The 22,548-nt window shown below is 34.6% G+C and overlaps 1 protein-coding gene across 6 annotated transcripts in view; it reads left to right on the top strand.

Moving 5' to 3' along the window:
* The first annotated feature begins 6,981 nt into the window (after positions 1–6,981).
* LOC123566558 (integrator complex subunit 14-like) overlaps positions 6,982–22,548 on the top strand; it is a 191,237-nt gene continuing 175,670 nt past the window's right edge. Inside the window, exons 1-2 of one of the 6 annotated variants that reach the window (XM_045360781.2) lie at positions 6,982–7,294; positions 7,568–7,608. Coding sequence is in view for 3 of the 6 variants with exons in the window: in XM_045360779.2 (XP_045216714.1) it covers positions 12,579–12,591 (13 nt within the window). In the remaining 3 variants the exon portion in view is untranslated. The other 5 variants (XM_045360780.2, XM_045360782.2, XM_053549747.1 and 2 more) reach the window with 5 other exon arrangements.

Here is a 22,548-nt window from a genome sequence, read left to right as displayed (position 1 = left end):
CATTATTAGAAATTAGATTTTTATTACTCATTTATATAATATATTTTTTAAATTAAATTTTTTTCCAATTCACTAAATGTATCAAACCATAGGTTTTTAACGAATCAAAGATTCGGGAATCCAACTATTAAATTTTTCATTATAACCTTTCCATTTTACTAAAGCTTGTTTTTTTCTTATAGTCTCGTCTGATAACTTTTTCTATTCTAAAAACCTCTTGTGTAGTAGGTAAAAGTTCTTGTTCATAAAATGAACCTTGAATTATTTCATCATTTAAATCTTTAATGGTGTCTGTTCTGTGATTTGTGTTATTAATTCCATAAATTATAAATATTTCCTCTGTCCAGTTTGGTGTATATCCTTTTTCAAAATGTCTTTTAAGTTTGCTTAAGCGAACTCGATCACCATTTTTAAATTTTGCTTTCCTCTTTGGTATCTTTAAATTACCATATAAATTAAAGTAAACAGTACCTTTATTTAAGTTTTTACTAGCTTCGGTTGGTGTCATTTTTATACTAGAGTGTTTTGTTTTGTTATATTTATCAACCATTTCCTGCAAATTATCTAAATAAGTATAAGTATTATTTGCTGTACAATATTTCCACATTATTCTTTTTAAACTTCTATTAAATCCTTCAATAATTACAGCCTTTCCTTAATTAAATATATGGTACATGTTCATCTTATTTTTATTAGAAAATGATTCGAACTTTTTATTATAAAATTCTTTTCCTTCATCTACCCATAAATTTGTTGGTGTTCTACCTTCTGAAATTATTTTTTCAAATGCTTCAGTAACAGATTCTCCGGTTTTATTCTTTAATGGAATAACCCAAGCATATTTACTAAATATATCAATAACGGTTAACAAGTACTTTACTCCTTTATTGTATTTTGAAAAAGCTTGCATGTCAACTAAATCAGCTGACCAAGTATCATCAATGTCATGGACAATCACTCTTCGTATCCTAAATTTTCTTTTAATTGGTTTATGTAATTCTTCTGCTAATTCATCGCTCCATGTGATTTCGGGGGTATGCTCTACCCCCTTTTCCCGTTTTTTGATTTCGTTTTTGTCTTAGTGAGCTTCCGGCTCCCGGGGACTTATTTCCCAACCCAAGTGTGTATTTCGTTTTAATTGCAGGTTTTACAACTAAATGTTTTGCAGTCTTTTCTCCAAATGGTTTTGATTTAGTGTTATTTAAGTTTGAAAGCATCTGTTTGTCGCATTTGGCTTTATCAATATCGTTGCCATAGCAAAGGTCATGAGTCATACATACTGCGTCCAGTTCGTTAACAGGGGGTCCATTATCTAGGGGATTTCCGGGCCTACAATAGTTATATCCTGTAATTGTTAAACCCTTTTTAGGTAATAAAGGTAACATTGCTTTATGAATATCTAAATTACCTCCTGTACTTTTAACAAACTTTGATTTCATTTTTCCACAAGATGAACAGGTAGCCATTATCATTTTTCTCCCGTTTTTTGTTGTAACATAATGAGGATTTATATTATCAGTAAATCTTCTTTCTTTCAAACAATATATTTGTTTTTGATTCATTTATATTATATGTATTTAAAATTATTAAAAGAGCATTTTTACTAAAAAAAATGGGTTCCGGTAGGACTCGAACCTACACCCTCCTAAAATTGTGATTAACACAGAATAATGATCATACTTAAATACTCTAATACCTTAACGCGGTTTATGTCGTATAACATTAAAGAACTATGTTGGTAAATGTTGTATAAACAACTGAAACCATTCGACCGTATGATTATGGCATAATCCTATGCATGGTTGAACAATATTTATTAAAAAAGTGCAAAAGCCGTGTTGTGTACACTAATTTTAACCCCGACGCCAGGTAGAATTTATTACGTGCACACCCGACGCCGGGGTGAACCATTAGTCTTTCCTAAGAGACCTCATCTGTAGGCTCACCATACAGCTGGTTTTTCCTAAATCATCAAACCTGCCCGGTTTTGCAGCCAGAATTACCTTTAACCCCATTGTTCGTTGCCTCCCGAAACCTTCGAATCTAGAGACAAGAACGAAGTAAGGCAATTCAGTGCTATCACGACATTGACGGAAGATTTCTTTATGTGCACAACCAGTCAATGTCATAACAGCAGGCTGTAACCGTTAACAGACAAGACGACCCAGTACACAAACCATACTGCAAGCTACCTTTAAACAGACAAGGAAACGTCGGATTAACTTCCGGAACAAAGCGTAACACAACTCGACTCAGTGATATAAAAGTTGAAACCGTTTTTATATAGTGTATATTCTTTATTATATTAATGTTACGGTTTTGAAAGTATCATAATTTTATTTTTCATGTGTTATAATTTATTCAATTACTTTTTGTTTTTAAATAATAACAACTCCTAAAGTAATTTTATTCTTCCAATATTAATTAAAATAATTTGTATGAATTTCAGTTATCAAAGGGAGATATTACTTGTTTTTTAATTTCAATTATTAAAGGGAGATAGATTTGTAAATAACCTAACCTTGTTATATTTGTTATATTTAGCATTTGGTTTTCCCGGTCTGTGTTATTTTTAGTTTGAAATTTTCTTCTTTCATGGATAATTATTAATGTATTTATTGTTACTTTGTACATTTTGTGTCATTCTAATGACTTTAACAGTTGTTTTATCTATGCAGAAGGATTACAAAACAAGGAAGTACTGTTAAAACAGAAAGGTGGCTTAAACATAAAGTAAACGCGACCTAAATTTAACCACACTATATTTTACTTCCTGTATGCTATATTTGGCCAAACTTATTCTACATTTTGTCTCTTAGTGTAGTGTTTAAAGTTTTTAAGTGGAAACTATTTTTGAATAAAAATATATTTTTTCTTCATTTGGTTAAACCTAAGGTTTTCATTTGGTTTAACCAAAAATTTTGAGGGTACAGGTGTACCGAGTTATCATTATAAGTTTAGGGTAAGGTTAAGGTGCACTTATAAAAAAGGGACAAGGGGTCAAGTGAGGTCAAAACGCCAAAACCCTTATAATATATACTACTGTTGAAAAATTGTTAAACGTGTTAAATACGGCCAAGGCTGTTGGTCCTGATTGTATACCAAACGTCATGTTGAAAAGTTGCGCTAAACAGTTATCAGTCGGAATAAGTTGTATTTTTCAACAGTCGGTAGATACAGGCATGTTGCCGGATGACTGGTTGAACGTAAATGTGTCTCCTGTTTTCAAAAAGGTGATGTGCACCTTGCGGAAGATTACCGACCTGTCTCACTAACCTCCGTGCTATGCAAGACACTAGAACACATTATCTGCAAGCATCTTCTAAACCATCTAGAACTTTGAACCATGGATTTCGTAGTGGTTTTTCTTGTGAAACACAGCTATTAGTAACTCTTAATGATTTATTAACTTTTAATGATGAAGGCCACCAAACAGACGTAATCATTCTAGATTTCTCAAAAGCCTTTGATACAGTACCACACAAAGAATTGTTATCTAAACTAAACAGGTATGGTATAACTGGACATATACAATCATGGTTAAAGTCATCTTTAATGGAAAGACATATGCAAGTTGTTGTAGAAGGTGAAACCTCCCAGAAATGTACAGTCGACTCTGGAGTTCCGCAGGGCACGGTCCTTGGACATCTGCTCTTCTTGTGTCACATAAACGACCTGCCGATATCCGTTTAATCACAGGTACGCCTATTTGCATATGACTGCTTATTATACCAGAAAATTAGAAACCAGGAAGATTACAACATCCTACAGAAAGATCTATTAGAGCTGGAAAAATGGTCTAACACCTGGGGAATGAAATTTAATGCTAAGAAATGCTATGTTTTAAGTGTCAACAATAAAAACCCACACTTCTACTCGTTATGTGGACACATTCTCCAGCAAGTATCAGAAAATCCATACTTGGGACATGTTGAACACAGTTAAGTTACATGTCAAATGTACAGCCTATACTCTCGTGCCCTCACCTCCTTAAAAATCGACAATATGCATGTGACAAAAGAGCCTAAGTTTAGCAGTGATTTGGATATCATATAACATGATTGACAGTTCCTGATTATTTTCAAAATGTTTCTTATTAATTTCAAATTAACGAGAAATGTTAGAATATTTTTTTTTTGAGGATCGCCGTGAGACTCCCAGTGAAAACAATAATCCCAAGTAAAAATCTTTGTGTTTTTACTCATTCATCACATTCAAATATAATTACTTTAATAACTATTTACGCCATTTTCATATTACTTACAGATCTATAGATCTAGATCTAGATCTTGATATAACTTTGCTATCGTAAGTTTAATACCATAAATTTTATATATATGTTAAAAGTTCTACTTCAACTATCTACTGCCGAACAATCGTCTAGCGATTACGACTGGCAGGCGCTGTCAGGAAACAGTGTTTTAGTAAAAATGTTATGTGCAAAGTTAAAAAGATAAAAGACCCAAAGTATACAGTTAAAATCAGCGGATTGTAGTATTTAGAGAGACTGCGAGTCCAGTCCGCTGACAAATGTCTGCAAACTGGGGCTGGACTGGATATATGTTGGTAAACTGTTCCATAGTCTGATAGTCCTGTGGAAAAGGGAATTTGCATGGTACGATGTTTTGGACTGTGGAATTAAGTAGTTTAAATTTCGTGTCTGTGTGAGATGATGATGGTCTAATACCTACACCTAAGAGCATTAAATTAATATAAAAACAGAAAAGAAAAAAAAAAACACTGCAGAAAAGTAACAAGAAAAATCAAGAAATTTGCCGTTTGAATATCTTAAATAGAGTAAGAATATTTAATAATAACAACCGCGAAATATAAATTTCTAAAAATAGACTTCAACTTCCGTACATTTCCGCCATTCTCCGTACAAAACGTTAGGCCTAAAGTACGAATATAAGGTTATTTTCGCGAAAATAAGATTTTTTACGAAAATAAGCCATATATTTTTTATTTCTTTATTTTTTTAAAATTCTTTCTTTGGTTTCTTAAAGACTATATTAGTATATGCTTCCATACGAAAAATGAGCGATTTTTTTTATAATAATAAAGGAATAATCATCATTTTCAGTATATGCAAACCGCGCTGATTTTACTTACGAAAATAACCGTAATAAATGCGAAAATAAGGCATATATTTTATATCAGTTCTTTTTTCTAAATTCTTTTTTTAGTTTCTTAAAGACTATATTAGCACATTCCTCCATATGAAAAATGAGTGATTTTTATCCAATAATAAAGAAATAATCATCATTTATATGCCAACAGCGCTGATTTTACTTACGAAAGTAACCGAAATAAATGCGAAAATAAGCTATTTCTTTTATATCAGTTTATTTTTTAGATATTTTTCTTTAACTTTCTTAAAGACTATAACAATACATGCCCACATACGAAAAATGATTAATTTGAATCTTATAATAACGAAATAGTAAGCATTTATGTGTCAGCCGCGCTGATTTCAATTACGATAATAGCAGTAATAATTGCGAAAATAAGCCATATCGTTTAAACTTTTTTTTTTTAAATATCTTCTTTTACTTTCTTAAACACTATAACAGTTAATGCCTCTATGTGAAAAATCAATCATTTTTATCTTTTAGTGAGAATAACGGGAATTATTAACGAAAATAACGGGAATTATGTATTAGATTACAGGGATTTCAACTACTATATTATAAAATAACTTTAATAAAGTTACATATTTTAAATCTCTTTTTATTATTATTTTTTTTTATGAATGATACATGCATCTCATTTCAATGGGTTTCATCCCAATATAAATATTTGTAATGTTATTCAAAGTAGTTTATGATGTTAATATTTACAATCATAAACAGGAAAACGTTATTTATATATGCAGAGAGATGCAGGTTTCGCATTTTAATAAACGGGAATAAGAATTACTTTTTTTGGTGAAATTTCCGTAAAATACATAGAAAACTAGTTTATATCATACAAAATAACGATTTATGTCTCTTTGAAATAATATGGTATATAATAATATTTCTCTCCATTGTTCCCCTTAATTGCTACTACAAACAACATATCACTTTTTATTGGATTATCACACCTTGATTAATTGTTTGTTTATATAAAGCACGTGTATATTATCAGCAATGCGCATTGCAATTAACAATCAATTAAGCGATTGTGCTGGCATCGGGTAACGCTTTGGTGTATATACTTCAAAGAAAAGTACGACTATTATGAAAATATTTCTTTCTTCATACAATCGATCTCTATCTTATCATTAGTCTACCAAATTTCAGTAACTTATTTTCGCATATAAAAGTTATTTTCGTTACGATTTGAGGTATGTTAATAAATTTCGCTAATTATTTCATAAAATTGTTGGACTAAAATCATTAATTTTCGCTTCATAAGTGTCTTATGATCGTATCTATATAATGATATAAATTCAAGTTGAATTAGATAAAAAATAAATAAAATATAGCTTATTTTCGCATGTAAAAAGTTATTTTCGCAAGCGATTTTGACGCATGTTAATTAAAATCGCTAACTATTTCCTAATTATTGGACTAAAATCACTTAATTTTGCTGTATTAGTGTCTAATGATCGTATCTTTATGATGATATAAACTAAAGTTCATTTAGTTAATAAATAAATAAAATATAGCTTATTTTCGCACATAAAAAGTTATTTTCGCAAGCGATTTTGACGCATGTTAATTAAAATCGGTAATAATTTCCTAATTGTTGGACTAAAATCGTTTAGTTTTGTTTTATAAGTGTCAAATGATCGTCTCTATATAATGATATAAAATAAATTGTAATTAGATATATAATAAAAAATATATGGCTTATTTTCGTAAAAAAATCTTATTTTCGCGAAAATAACCTTATTTTCGCACTTTAGGCCTACCCCAAAACCGAGTGTTCCCGAACATGGAAGTACGGTACGGGGATTAGAAACGAAACAACCTTCGCTTACATCATTAGAAATAATTTAAGCAGATACGGAGGCAGTAAACAGTTTTGAGCCGTTAGTGTCGAATTGGCCGGTGAAATTTACAAATAAGAGGCAATTTACGGAATGAAGTGCATATCTGAACTTCTAAATAATAATAATTGCTAGAATTGAAGTTTCAGCGGCTAGAATTGAGTTTCACTTATTTAAAAAAAATCAGTTGAGTAGCCTTGATCTTGATAGTATGAGGTAATGACTTGCAGGAGCGTATACATGCTTCCTCTGAGCTAGCTTAAAGTGGGGTTGTCATTTTAGCAGGGACCTCAGGAAAACTGGAACAGTGAAGAAACGGTACGGATGGCACATACATTTGAGCTTATTTTCAGATTTTACAGTGTTACTGGAGTATGGAACAGTGTAGCAGTTGGGGCTATCATTTTCAGGAAATTTTCTGCAGCGATTTAAAAATTGGCAAATTTAGCTTTTTTCGTCATCAGTTTCCGCGACCGGGAGAGCACAAAATTCAGGTCTTGTAAACAGAAAACTAGATATTAGAGATGTATTGTAGATGGTTTGTAACGATAGACATACAGCGATGTTAATGTTGCAATATCTTTATTTCAGGTGTGTGGTTACAGACTTTTGTGTGAGGTTTTGAAAGTTAGGTAGGCGACTCTAGGCTGAGGAGCTCAGAAAACTGTTTACTGCCTCCTACAATTACTTGAATTCTCGATATATTTATATAAGATTTGTAGAATAAATCAGATTTACAAAGAAAAACAATTTATATGGTATCAATTTAACTGCACTGTTCAGTGAATTAAAACAGTGGTAAGGATTTGGGTACAATTACCGTTGCTGGTTTAGAGCAGGCACCGGATGGGTAAAGTCATCGGACAAATAATTTATGCTGCTTTCTCCTTGATTCGAGCCTCTTAAATCTTTTACGGTTGTGCATATTTTTGTAAACCTGTCCAATTAAATATTTTTTTTTGTTTTTTGTTACAAAAATATTAATTTATTATTTTGCATTTAACAATGGGCAATAAGAATTAAAATTTTATCATCTTTTATAAATTATGTACTTTTTTGCACAAGACTGAAGGAGGTCAAACTCCACATCATTTTAAAACTTTCTCATCGATTCGAGCCCTTTGTTTGGAAGGTCATTAAGTGTTAATGTTTGCATATTCTATTTCCATAAAGCAAATTTCTATCAAGATTGACTTCTTGTTCACTCGTTACAACAGTCGAAATATGCTTGGGATGCTTTTAATTTGAAATTTGGGCTCACAATATTACCCATTACGTAATTTCCTTTTGAAATAAGCAATTTTTGATGCAAAATATTAAAACAGGTATTTACTCAATTTTTCAGTGGTTTCATGACTAATATTTTCCCAGGCATTTTAAAATGTAAATGACACAAGTTTCTGGTGGAAGAATTTGCTACATGAGCATGAATTTTACTAAAACACAAGGGGTCGAATCGATGAGAAAGCTCGAATCGACAAGAAACAGGCATAATAGGCAGTGGCAGGGGTCACACTGGGAATTATTTTCTCTGAGCCACTGCTTTTTCTGAAGATAAAATTATGGGGCCAACAACGGCGAAGTGCATAGCATTGACGTTCTTGTAGGACTACATTATATGTACCAAAGTACTCATAATACTCAAGAAATTAATGTAGTTATTACATATTTCTTAGTAACCCTTTAAAAAGCTATTTAGAAAATCAATTTGTGTTAATTTCTAAAGTTATCATTTTTATAAACATCTGCCATTTAGTAAAAAAAAATCTGAAAATCACATTTAAAATAAAGATGTCAAAAAAGAAAAAAATATGTCTAAAAAAACAGTGTCTTATTTTGCACATTGCCTATACTGCAGTAAGTGGGTTGCGTTTGATGCCTTCGCATGTTTTATTCTCGAAAAATACTTCAAAATAAGAGCTCCGTTTGCAACAGTTGTCATATTTTTCTTAAATGTAGACTTTTTATTGGCTTTTTATTAGCTCACCTGTCACAAAGTGACAAGGTGAGCTTTTGTGATCGCGCGGTGTCCGTCGTCCGTCGTCCGTCCGTTGTGTCCGTAAACTTTTGCTTGTGACCACTCTAGAGGTCACATTTTTCATGGATCTTTATGAAAGTTGGTCAGAATGTTCATCTTGATGATATCTAGGTCAAGTTCGAAACTGGGTCACGTGCCATCAAAACTAGGTCAGTAGGTCTAAAAATAGAAAAACCTTGTGACCTCTCTAGAGGCCATATATTTCACAAGATCTTCATGAAAATTGGTCAGAATGTTCACCTTGATGATATCTAGGTCAAGTTCGAAACTGGGTCACGTGGGTTCAAAAACTAGGTCAGTAGGTCTAAAAATAGAAAAACCTTGTGACCTCTCTAGAGGCCATATTTTTCATGAGATCTTCATGAATATTGGTCAGAATGTTTACCTTGATGATATCTAGGTCAAGTTCGAAACTGGGTCACGTGCGGTCAAAAACTAGGTCATTAGGTCTAAAAATAGAAAAACCTTGTGACCTCTCTAGAGGCCATATTTCTCAATGGATCTTCATGAAAATTGGTCAGAATGTTCACCTTGATGATATCTAGGTCAAGTTCGAAACTGGGTCACATGGGGTTAAAAACTAGGTCAGTAGATCTAAAAATAGAAAAACCTTGTGACCTCTCTAGAGGCCATATTTTTCATGAGATCTTCATGAATATTGGTCAGAATGTTCACCTTGATGATATCTAGGTCAAGTTCGAAACTGGGTCATGTGGGTCAAAAACTAGGTCAGTAGATCTAAAATTAGAAAAACCTTGTGACCTCTCTAGAGGCCATATTTTCTCATGGATCTTCATGAAAATTGGTCAGAATGTTCACCTTGATGATTCTAGGTCAAGTTCGAAACTGGGTCACGTGCGGTCAAAAACTAGGTCAGTAGGTCTAAAATAGGAAAACCTTGTGACCCCTCTAGAGGTGATATTTTTCAATGGATCTTCATGAAAATTGGTCAGAGTGTTTACCTTGAAGATATCTAGGTCAAGTTTGAAACTGGGTCACGTGGGGTTAAAAACTAGGTCAGTAGATCTAAAAATAGAAAAACCTTGTGACCTCTCTAGAGGCCATATTTTTCATGAGATCTTCATGATTATTGGTCAGAATGTTCACCTTGATGATATCTAAGTCAAGTTCGAAACTGGGTCACGTGGGGTTAAAAACTAGGTCAGTAGGTCTAAAAATAGAAAAAACCTTGTGACCTCTCTAGAGGCCATATTTCTCAACGGATCTTCATGAAAATTGGTGAGAATGTTCAGCTTGATGATATCTAGGTCAGGTTTGTAACTGGGTCATGTGCAGTCAAAAACTAGGTCAGTAGGTCAAAAAATAGAAAAACCTTGTGACCTCTCTAGAGGCCATATTTTTCACGAGATCTTCATGAAAATTAGTGAGAATGTTCACCTTGATGATATCTAGGTCAGGTTTAAAAGTGGGTCACGTGCCTTCAAAAACTAGGCCATTAGGTCAAATAATAGAAAAACCTTGTGACCTCTCTCGAGGCCATATTTTTCAATGGATCTTCATGAAAATTGGTCAGAATTTTTTATCTTGATGATATGTAGGTCACATGTGCTCAAAAACTAGGTCACTATGTCAAATAATAGAAATAATGACGTCATACTCAGTTCAACACTGGGTCATGTTGGGATAGGTGAGCGATTCAGGACCATCATGGTCCTCTTGTTAAGATTGCACTAAAAAAATCTCGTCAGAAATGACAGAAATATCCGAAAATCACAGTCGCGAAAACAGTGACAAATTCGGAAAATGTAAGTTAGAATTAAATATTTGATAAAATACCTATGTTTTATTGCTTTTTTATCATCATAGCTATTCAATACTTACAGTTTCTGCTTGTCTAAACATTATTATTTGTTTTTGCCCAAACTAACCCTCGGCAATTTGTCTAACGGCCGACTGCTCATAAAATCTTATCAAGTGCACAAAATGATTATTTGTTATTCAGTAATCTAATTATCGCCAATTAATGCCTGATCAAATAAAAAAAATTGCAAATTGGCTCCCTCCCTTTCAGTAACAGATGTTGTGTCTATACAGATTATATAATATCGATTTTTCACACCTTTTGGTTAGTAAAATTGGCAATATTTGTAGTTTTGCAGACAAACATAGCTTCGGGACATTTTCACCAATTAGAAAATTTCGGAGCCACATTTAATTTTTTGTCGCAAATGGCTCAAGTGGCGATCGACAGCGTGACCCCTGAGTGGCTAGAGAACCGGAATCGGTTCCCTAGACAGCGAACTTATTCGTCCGAATCCCGTTCACTAGCAAAAGTACCGTGCATAGGAACCGAAATTTTGTTTCTATATATAAAGCTGCCGAAATTCGCTTTGTTTCTTTTGGTAAGTATTGTGCATGTTATTATCTTAATTAATTTTACTATATCAGCAAAGCATGCTCTTGCATTTGTCTACGTTTACAGTAGTCTGTCTCCAGAAGTGTATACTTGCCGCATACAGTCCGCCATATTGGAATGATATAAACTATAGTTCGTTAATGCGGAAATCGGGGAAAGCTGAAATAAACTTGAACTTCAACTTAAAGGCACAATACAATTGAAATAAACAAAACAAATTAAGTAATTTCTGTATTTGAGACTGTTGATTAGTATTGATCACATGTTCTTTTCTTTTTCTAATTATTTGCAAACTTAAGTCCAATAAAAAACTGAATATGTACGTGAAATGCCGGGGGGGGGGGGGGGGGGGGTGTTAAAGTGATCAAATAATCTGCTGGAAGATTTAATGGCAATTAAATTATTTTGTACATCCGTAAACATCTAATGATGCCCATATACAAAACAATTGTACAATTTTACATTTAAATAATTTAAACATCGTACATGTTTAAAGCAAATAACATTTAAAACCGGCAAAGCAGTGGGGGTAAGAGTGAGGTTAGGTGCACCATAAACTGGTTTAAACTCCCCCGTGGTGGTTTTGCCACTGTTCCAAGGCGGTGCCCCACTGTGTTCCTGTATTTGTTTGTTTTGTCCTTTTGTGTTCAGGGTTTTTTTTCGGCCGTTTTTATAGCCGTTATTCGGCTATATTCCCAATGCCAAAAAGCATGTTTTTTTCGCAAAATGAGTGCATAAATTCCCAATCTACATTCTGAAAAAAATTTCATCAAAATTGCACAAACTGACCAAATTATGGACAATTTTGTAATGGAAGTATGTTAAAGAGGTTGTACAATGTGAAACAAGTGTATGAGAAAGTGCTTAAACACATCCTTAATATATCCTATGGAACTAAATATTTCCCAATTTGGAACATTTACGCATTGAAATTCCCAATTTTGAGGGTATAGGCTATGTTCCCAAATTTGCTAGAAGAAACCCTGAGTGTTCATTTTTGTGTGTGGTGTGCGAGAGTTGTTCGTGTGTGTCTTTGGGGAGGCTGCGTTTTTTGAACGTGGCTTTCCCAGTTGGATACTCTTCCTTATTTTCATGCATTCCGGGCATTCGTACTAGTTTATATCATTCCAATATGGCGGACACAGATGCGGCGGGTACAATTTTGAAGACACAATAAACGCAGATAAATGCAAGGACATGGTAAAAATAATTAAGATAATGATAAACATGATACTTACCAAACGAAAAAAGAAAAAAAGAATTCCGACAGCTTTATGCATAGAAATAAAATTCCGGTTCCCTAGCCTATGCACGGTATATTGGCTAGAGAACCGGTTCTGGACGAATAAGTTCGATGTCTAGGGAACCGATTCTGGTTCTGTAGCCACTGCCAATTAATATCTTAATTTAATTAATTCTAAGATTTGATTGAACTGGTTGGGAGCAATCGCAAGAATAAAACAAATTAGTAGATGAATAGTTTATTTTGCATAAAGCTTGTCATACATTTTTAGCTTGACTATTCGAAGAATAAGTAGAGCTATCCTACTCACCACGGCGTCGGCGTCGGCGTCACACCCTGGTTAAGTTTTTCGTACCAGTCCACATTTTGACAAAGTCTTTTGAGATAAAGCTTTGAAACTTTCAACACTTGTTTACCATCACCATGTCCAGTTATAGGCAAGAGTACATAACTCTGTCAAGCATTTTGACTGAATTATGGCCCCTTTTGACTTAGAAATCTTGGTTAAGTTTTTCGTACCAGTTCATATTTTGACAAAGTCTTTTGAGAAAAAGCTTTGAAACTTTCAACACTTGTTTACCATCACCATGTCCAGTTGTTGGCAAGAGTACATAACTCCATCAAGCATTTTGGTTGAATTATGGCCCCTTTTTGACTTAGAAATCTTGGTTAAGTTTTTCGTACCAGTCCACATTTTGACAAAGTCTTTTGAGATAAAGCTTTGAAACTTTCAACACTTGTTTACCATCACAATGTCCAGTTGTAGGCAAGAGTACATAACTCCATCAAGCATTTTGACTGAATTATGGCCCCTTTTGACTTAGAAATCTTGGTTAAGTTTTTCGTACCAGTTTATATTTTGTGTAAAGTGTTTGACATATGGCTTTGAAACTTTTATATCTTGTTCAGTATAATAGTCTCTATCAATAGGCAAGAGTACGTAACTCTCTCGTCTTTTTTGGCTGAATTATGGCCCTTTTTGAACTTGGAAATTGGTTTTGTTTTATATATGTCCATGTTTTGTCAAGACTATTTGACATTTTGGCTTTTAAACTTTAAACACTTGTTTATCATTATGATTTCCATCTGTAGGCAAGAGTACATAACTCTGACAACTATTTTGACTGAATTATGGCCCTTTTTGGACTTTGAAATTTGTTCAGTTTTTTTTAACAAGTCAGCGTTTTGTCAAAACTATTTGAACTGTGGCTTTGAAACTTTTAACACTAGTTTATCAACATGATTTCCATCTGTAGGCAAGAGTACATAACTCTGTCAACTATTTTGACTGAATTATGGCCCTTTTTGGACTTGGAAATTAGTTAAATTTTTCATATAAGTCCATGTTTTGCCAGACATATAACTTAACATATTTGCCATCATGGTCACACATTGCCAGTTAGTGCAAGACTAATCGAAATCCACAAATACAGGAACATTTTTTGTTTATCCATTTTTTTGTTTAGTCTGAAAAACTATGGAAATATTTTGACCCCATTCTTCAATCAATTCTTCGAATAGTCGAGCGCGCTGTCATCCGACAGCTCTTGTTGATTTTACCACTTTCTCATTCTAGACATACTGTAGTCCAACAAATTTTGACGCGATCCAGGGCTTCAGATAATTTTTTTGGCCTATGAGTATTTACTCATCTTATAGTTCAAACATCATTTTTATCCAATCACAAGCGAAGTATTTTCAAAAAAGTAACCAACTTATTTTCATATTATTTCATACCTGAAAAAATTGGTCCACTAATCATGAAGTCAGTGGCTAGGATTACTCTTCTGATTCTAGGATTACGGAAGTTCCGTATTCCTAGACAATCCTATGAGGATAGGCTAGGATTGTAAACGGAAGAATTTAAGAGGCATCAAATATATGTTAGGACATGCAAAAAATAATGTTGTGAACTTACTTATTTCACTTAAAATAGCGATTTTTCATGCCTGCCGTATTTTTTTTGTTCAGTTATGTTTCAGTGTTTACATAATTGGCCAACTACATCCAGGCCAGACCAAGAGGAGGGGCTCAGTTCAATTGGCCCATTTTTAGCTCACCAGAGCCAAAGGCTCAGGGTGAGCTATTCTGATCACTCACCATCCGGCGTCCGTTGTCCGTAAACTTTTACTTTAAATGACATCTCCTCATAAACCGCTAGGCCAATTTCATCCAAAATTCACAGGAATGTTCCTTGGGTGAAGCTCTACAAAAATTGTCCAAAGAATTGAATTTCATGCAGAACTCTGGTTGCCATGGCAACCGAAAGGAAAAACTTAAAAAAATCTTCTTCTCAAAAACCAGAAGCCCTAGAGCTTAGATATTTGGTGTGAAGCATTGCCTAGTGGACCTCTACCAAGTCTGTTCCAATCATGACCCCGGGGTCAAAATTGACCCCGCCCCAGGGGTCACTTGATTTTACACAGGAAAATCTTAAAAAATTTTCTTCTCAAAAACCAGAAGGCCTAGAGCTTAGATATTTGACATGTAGCATTGCCTAGTGGACCTCTACTAAAGTTGTTCAAATCATGACCCCGCCCCAGGGGTAACTTGATTTTACATAGATTTCTATAGGAAAATCTTCAAAAAATTAAAAAAAAAATAAACCAGAAAGCCTAGAGCTTAGATATTTGACATGAAGCATTGCCTAGTGGACCTCTACAAAATTTGTTCAAATCATGACGCCTGGGGTCAAAATTGACCCCCCCCCCTTGGGGTCACTTGATTTTACATAGGAAAATCTTCAAAAAATAAACCAGAAGGCCTAGAGCTTCGATATTTCACATGTAGCATTGCCTAGTGGACCTCTACAAAATTTGTTCAAATCATGACCCCGCCCCATGGGGTTGTAAACTTGATTGTACATAGAAAAATCTTCAAAATTTTCTAAAAATAAACCAGAAGGCCTAGATCTTAGATATTTGACATGTAGCATGGCCTAGTGGACCTCTACAAAATTTGTTCAAATCATGAACCCGGGGTCAAAATGGACCCCGCTCCAGGGGTCACTTGATTTTACGTAGGAAAATCTTCAAACATTTTCTAAAAATAAACCAGAAGGCCTAGAGCTTAGATATTTGACATGTAGCATTGCCTAGTGGACCTCTACAAAATTTGTTCAAACCATGACCCCTGGGGGTCAAAATTGACCCCGCCCCAGGGGTCACTTGATTTTACATAGGAAAATCTTCAAAAAGTTTCTAAAAATAAACCAGAAGGCCTAGATCTTAGATATTTGACAGACCTGTAGCATTGCCTAGTAGACTTCTACAAAATTTGTTCAAATCATGACCCCCTGGCAGGGATCGAATTTAGCGGTCACAGAAGTCTAGTAAGAATAAAAAAAATACGAGTAGAAAATCATGGCACTCGAATATTTTCGCGATCACGTTCCAAAATTTGGGAATTCGCTCAAGCTGTCCTTTTCTCTTTAAAAACTCCTTTGGGGCAGTTAATTTACCGATAATCACGTGACTTCTTGTAGACGCTTGTCGCTTTATACAAAAGTAATTATCGGATATCTAAGTAAGCGTCTATGCAATATTTGTTTTCATTTTGGTCTGTAATTTGCAAAGTTCTGCGGAAATGGAGAGGAAAACAACACGTTTCTTGGTGCAAAAAGGCCTGCGGAGACCGAAAATGCTAGCAACACTAGGGGCAGTGACCTTAGAAAAACTTAAAACTTCAACGTCTAGCCAAAAGTCCAAAGAATCATTGAGTACTTTGGTTTGTATCGTACTTTCAAAACCAGAAAGTCCCCGGCATGTCGGACAGTGAACTTTTATATGAAACCAAACAACAACAAAACAACTTAATAAATTCAACACTTAAACAGCTTTTAAATAATTGCCAGTGGAACCCATCATTTTGCTAGCGGAAAAAAATGGCACTAACTAGTGGGGAAAAAAAGTTACATTTGATCCCTGCCGGGGTCAAATTGACCCCGCCCCATGGGGTAATACTTGATTGTACATAGAAAAATCTTCAAAATTTTCTAAAAATAAACCAGAAGGCCTAGAGCTTAGATATTTGACATGTAGCATTGCCTAGTGGACCTCTACAAAATTTGTTCAAATCCCCCCCCCCCCCCCCCCCCGGGTCAAATTGACCCAGCCCCAGGGGTTACTTGATTGTACATAGGGAAATCTTCATAAATTTGCTAAAAATAAACCAGAATGCCTAGATCTTAGATATTTGATATGTAACATTGCCTAGTAGACTTCTACATACTTTGTTCAAATCATGACCCTCAGGGTAAAATTGGCCCCGCCCCAGGGGTTACTTCATTGTAAATCGGAAAACAGGGGTCACACTGGGAATTTTTTTCTCTGAGCCACTGCTTTTTCCGAAGATAAAATTATGAGGCCAACAACGGCGAAAGCATAGCATTGACATTCTTGTAGGACTACATTATAGGTACCAAAGTACTCATACTACTCAAGAAATTAATGTAGTTATTACATATTTCTTAGTAACCCTTTAAAAAGCTATTTAGAAAATAAATTTGTGTTAATTTCTAAAATTATTAATTTTATAAACATCATTCTGCCATTTAATAAAAAAATTCTGAAAATCACATTGAAAATAAAGATGTCAAAATAGAAAATTAAAAAAAAAACAGTTTTATTTTGCACATTGCCTATAAGTGGGTGGGGTTCGATGCCTTCGCATGTTGTATTCTCGAAAAATACTTCAAAATAAGAGCTCCTTTTGCAACAGTTGTCATATTTTTCTTAAATGTAGACTTTTTATTGACTTTTTATTAAGATTGCACTAAAAAATCTCGTCAGAAATGACAGAAATACCGAAAATCATGGTCGCCGAAAACGAGCGACAAATTCAGAAAACGTAAGTTAGAATTAAATATTTGATAAAATACCTATGTTTTATTGCTTTTCTATCATCATAGCTATTCAATACTTACAATTTCTGCTTGTCTAAAGCATTTTTATTTGTTTTTGCCCAAACTAACCCTCGGCAATCATAGAAAATTTGTCTAACGGCCGACTGCTAATAAAATCATATCAAGTGCACAAAATGTTGATTATAATTATCCAGTTTGTTATTCAATAATCTAATTATCGCCAATTAACTGCCTGATCAAATAAAAAATTTGCAAATTGGCTCCCTCCCTTTCAATAACGGATGTTGTGTCTACACAGATTATCGATTTTTCACACCTTTTGGTTCGTAAAACTGGCAATATTTGTAGTTTTGCAGACAAACATAGCTTCGGGACATTTTCACCAATTAGAAAATTTCGGAGCCACATTTAATTTTTTGTCCCAAATGGCTCAAGTGGCCATCGACAGCGTGACCCCTGGGAAAATCTTCCAAAATTTTTCTAAAAATCATCAGTTTGACACTTGAAACATGTAGCTCATATTACTCAGGTGAGTGATCCAGGGTCATCATGACCCTCTTGTTAGCTCACCTGTGCACAAAGTGCTCAAGGTGAGCTTTTGTGATCGCCCTGTGTCCGTCGTTCGTCGGCGGCGCAGGGGTGTAAAATTCTTTTTCACACCACTCGCCCTGCAGGACTAGTAGCTAGTAAAATCTACTCGCCCTTAGTGGACAGTCACTCGCCCTAATAATTGACATTTTTAATACTGTCACGTTTTATGGAAGGAGTATTATGTACAAGACAACAAGCAAATTCCAGACATAACAAATAGCTCGTACACTACGTTTCCTTTTTGATTATTCATTTTTGTTTCTTTTTAATTTTTTATTTTTAACCCCTACGTATAATATTTAAAAAAAAAATACATGTACAAAGATTCATTTAAAACTTATTAAAAACTGCAACAACATCATTTTGTTTTATTTTAAAACCACATTTCTATTTACGTCCACGAGGTCACGTAACGTATTCCGCCGCACTAACAGAAACCTTTTTACCAAAAGAAATCGTTTGACTCAATGTATTTAAATTACTGCCGCTTTTTCATTATTTAAGATTTTTAAATTCTGTTTTCTGTTCTTTTTGGTCAAAAGTCCTAACTTTATGCCCATAGTATGTATCACTTATTTTCTCTTAGAAAGAAATCAGTAATTAAGATCGCGCTGTTTGAAATTTAACAAATGATTATATGAAAATTCGCTTACATTTCCGTCGATATCTTATTAAAATCTTAGTAGAATTCAAATTGTATTACTTCTCAAGCGATGTTGAAAAACTGAAGCGATAATGTTAAAAAATGAATGCACTACGCGCGTTTTTTTTGTGTACGTGTCGATAAACAAAAGTAACGGAGATGTAAATTTGATATTACAATAGGTCGCACGTGCTCTCGGAATGGACGGCATGACGTTTTGATATCTTTACGATTCGCGGGTAAATTCCAGTCAATCGAAGTAGCAACTGAACTATCTTAAAGTTTGTTGACGTTTTTCAAGATGTAATTTCTGAATTTCATTAAAGCTACGACGTAAAAACCACTCGCCCGATCGGTCAAGTATACAGCGAGATCCACTCGTCCTACCAAGACTTTAACTCGCCAATGCGAGCGGGCGAGTGGAATTTTACACCCCTGCGGCGTTGGCACAATTTGACTGTTAACACTCTAGAGGTCACAATTTTGGCCCAATCTTAATGAAACTTGGTCAGAATGTTACCCTCAAATAAATCTTGGACGAGTTCGATATTGGGTCATCTGGGGTGCAAAAACTAGGTCACCAGGTCAAATCAAAGGAAAAGCTTGTTAACACTCTAGAGGTCACAATTTTGGCCCAATCTTAATGAAACTTGGTCAGAATGTTACCCTCAATAAAATCTTGGACGAGTTCGATATTGGGTCATCTGGGGTCACTTGGTATGATGCATTGTCTAGTAGTCCTCTACCAAAATTGTTCAAATTATGCCCCAGGGGACCGGGTTAAAAGAGGCCCCGCCCTGGGGTCACTTAGTTATTATGTGAGTTATATAGGAAAAATACTTAAAAAATCATCTGATTCTATTTCCAAGACTATTTAATTATAATTACCTGATGACCCCAAGTAATATGGTGTCACTTGATTGTGACCTTGACCTACTGACCTACTTTCTTGTTTTTTAAGATACAGCCTTGATGACTTACACAGTTTTGCACACAAATCGTAAAACTGAATTTCATTGACCATGAATGTGACCTACTGACTTTCTTAATATTTTATCATCAGTTTGACATTTGAAACATGTAGCTCATATTACTCAGGTGAGCGATTCAGGGTCATCATGACCCTCTTGTTTCTCTAATTTGCCATCTGGCATCGTTATTTTAAGGCAGGATGAGACAACAATAAACAGAAAACACATGTCAAGTGTTTCAATGTACTGATTATGTAACAGACCTGCCGAAACTGGTTCTGGCCAGTTTTTGCTTTAACCGAAGCTTCCCGAGAGAGATTGTACCAATCTAATTGATGCATTAATTTCCATATGACTACGAGCCAATTACGTAAATCATCGATATTGACTGACTGGTTACAATTTATGCTTTTCGTGGACGTTGCAGTCATGTCGAAAAAGTATTAGAACCATTCGCGCACTTGGCCTTCACCGAAACTTAAAAAAACAACATGAAGACGCCAGAAAAAAAGAAGAATTATTCGTCAAAATATAACAACGCGTGGGAACTGGAATTTCCTTGGCTTAGAAAAGCAGACAATGGACCTAGTTTTGCTTTCTGCAAGCTATGTAGGAAGTAAGTTGTAAGCACAACCGTTTTTCCAGTGCAGGTTCAAACCGAAAGTACATTTCAAATCGAAAGTAGAATATGTAGATCAGTGAGACGTTTGTTTGTATTAAACATTTAGGTTCATAGATACATTTTATATCACGGCTGAAATAAACACTCAAAACAGTTTCACTGACAAAATCACATTATTTATTTTATTTGTTTTTAGCTCACCAGAGCCAAAGGCTATTCTGATCACTCACCGTCCGGCGTCTGTCGTCCGTTGTCCGTCGTCCGTAAACATTTACTTTAAACGACATCTCCTCATAAACCGCTAGGCCAAAATTCACAAATTCACAGGAATGTTCCTTGGGTGAAGCTCTACAAAAATTGTTCAAAGAATTGAATTCCATGCAGAACTCTGGTTGCCATGGCAACCGAAAGGAAAGACTTTAAAAATCTTCTTCTCAAAAACCAGAATCCTAGACCTTAGATATTTGGTGTGAAGCATTGCATAGTGGATCTCTACCAAGTTTGTTCAAATCATGACCCCGGGGTCAAAATTTATCCCGCCCCTGGGGTCACTTGATTTTACATAGGAAAATCTTAAAAAATCTTCTTCTCAAAAACCAGAAGCCCTAGAGCTTAGATATTTTGACATGTAGCATTGCCTAGTGGACCTCTACTAATGTTGTTCAAATCATGACCCCGGGGTCAAAATTGACCCCGCCCCAGGGTCACTTGATTTTACATAGGAAAATCTTAAAAAACTTTCTAAAAATAAACCAGAAGGCCTAGAGCTTAGATATTTCACATGTAGCATTGCCTAGTGAACCTCTACAAAATTTGTACAAATCATGACCCCCGGGGTCAAATTGACCCCACCCCATGGGGTTACTTGATTGTACATAGAAAAATCTTCAAAATTTTCTAAAAATAAACCAGAAGGCCTAGATCTTCGATATTTGACATGTAGCATTGCCTAGTGGACTTCTACAAAATTTATTCAAATCATGACCCCCGGGGTCAAATTTGACCCTGCCCCAGGGGTCACTTGATTTTACATAGAAAAATCTTCAAAATTTTCTAAAAATAACCAGATGGCCTAGAGCTTAGATATTTGACATGTAGCATTGCCTAGTGGCCCTACAAAATTTGTTCAAATTTTGACTCCCGGGGTAAATTTTGACCCCCCCCGGGGGTTATTATAAAACAAGGGAAATCTTCTAAATTTGCAAAAAAAAAAACCAAGGTTTAGATCTGATACGTTACATTCCCTTTTAAAATTCAAAACTTTGCAATCTGCCCCCCGGGGAAAAATTTGGCCCCCCTCAGGGGTTCTTGATTACTGGAAAATTTCCAAAAAATTTCTAAAAATCTCATTTGACTTTTAAAACTTTAGCCATATTTCAAATGTTTGTTTCAGATCTTTAGGTAAGTTCAACTCGGGTCATGTGGGTCAAAAACTGGGTCAGTAGGCCAGATAAATTTCGGGTGACGATTATGGGGCCATCTGGCCCTCTTGTTTAATAAAATTTTAAAAAAAGTCATGTGTCAAATGGCATTTAAAAAAAATTGGGGCTGTCATCGTAGAAAAGTTTTCGATATCAAATATTTTTTTTGTCGATCGATTTTCGTTTCCCATTTTCAAAATCGTATTTTACAGAAAAAAAAAATACCCAAAAAAACCCCCAGACCCAAAAAAAACCAAAAGTTCACAAAATTGAAATTTTGGGATAAATGAAAAAAAAAAGGAGCGAAGGCAAAATAAAAATAAAGATGTTTTTTAATTTTTATGTATTTTTTTTATTTTATAAATACAAATACAACACAAATGAAAAGAATATGGAAAGGGGATAAAACTAAAAATAGCATTTACAGGAAAGGGTTAAGTATGATATAAAACAAATGGGTGTTAAATTAACTTAATTTCAATAATCGATGTATCGTCGTTTTTTGTTTTCTTAATGGGTATCGCCGATACGCCTAAGCCCAATCAATGCACCCCTAAAAAAAAATGTTTCTATGTTTACGGTAATTTCAAAAAAGGGTTCCGGGGCCCTCGATCGGCTTTTTTTTCCGCGAATATGGGTTTTTTTTCCCCCGCCAAAATAGTATTTTTTTTTTCCTCCCCCAGAGACTGAAATTCCCCCTTAAAAACGGGTTTTCGTTGACCCATGTCCCGATTTTTTGGCCCCGGAAAATCGAAAAAAAAACTCGTATTTGTCCCGCACAAAATTTGCCCCATGCGGGGTT

Source organism: Mercenaria mercenaria, chromosome 8, assembly GCF_021730395.1.
Source record: "Mercenaria mercenaria strain notata chromosome 8, MADL_Memer_1, whole genome shotgun sequence".
In the NCBI taxonomy this organism is placed as follows: Eukaryota; Metazoa; Mollusca; class Bivalvia; order Venerida; family Veneridae; genus Mercenaria; species Mercenaria mercenaria.
Note: the sequence above shows the minus strand (reverse complement) of the source record. Positions and strands in the feature narration are given on the sequence as shown.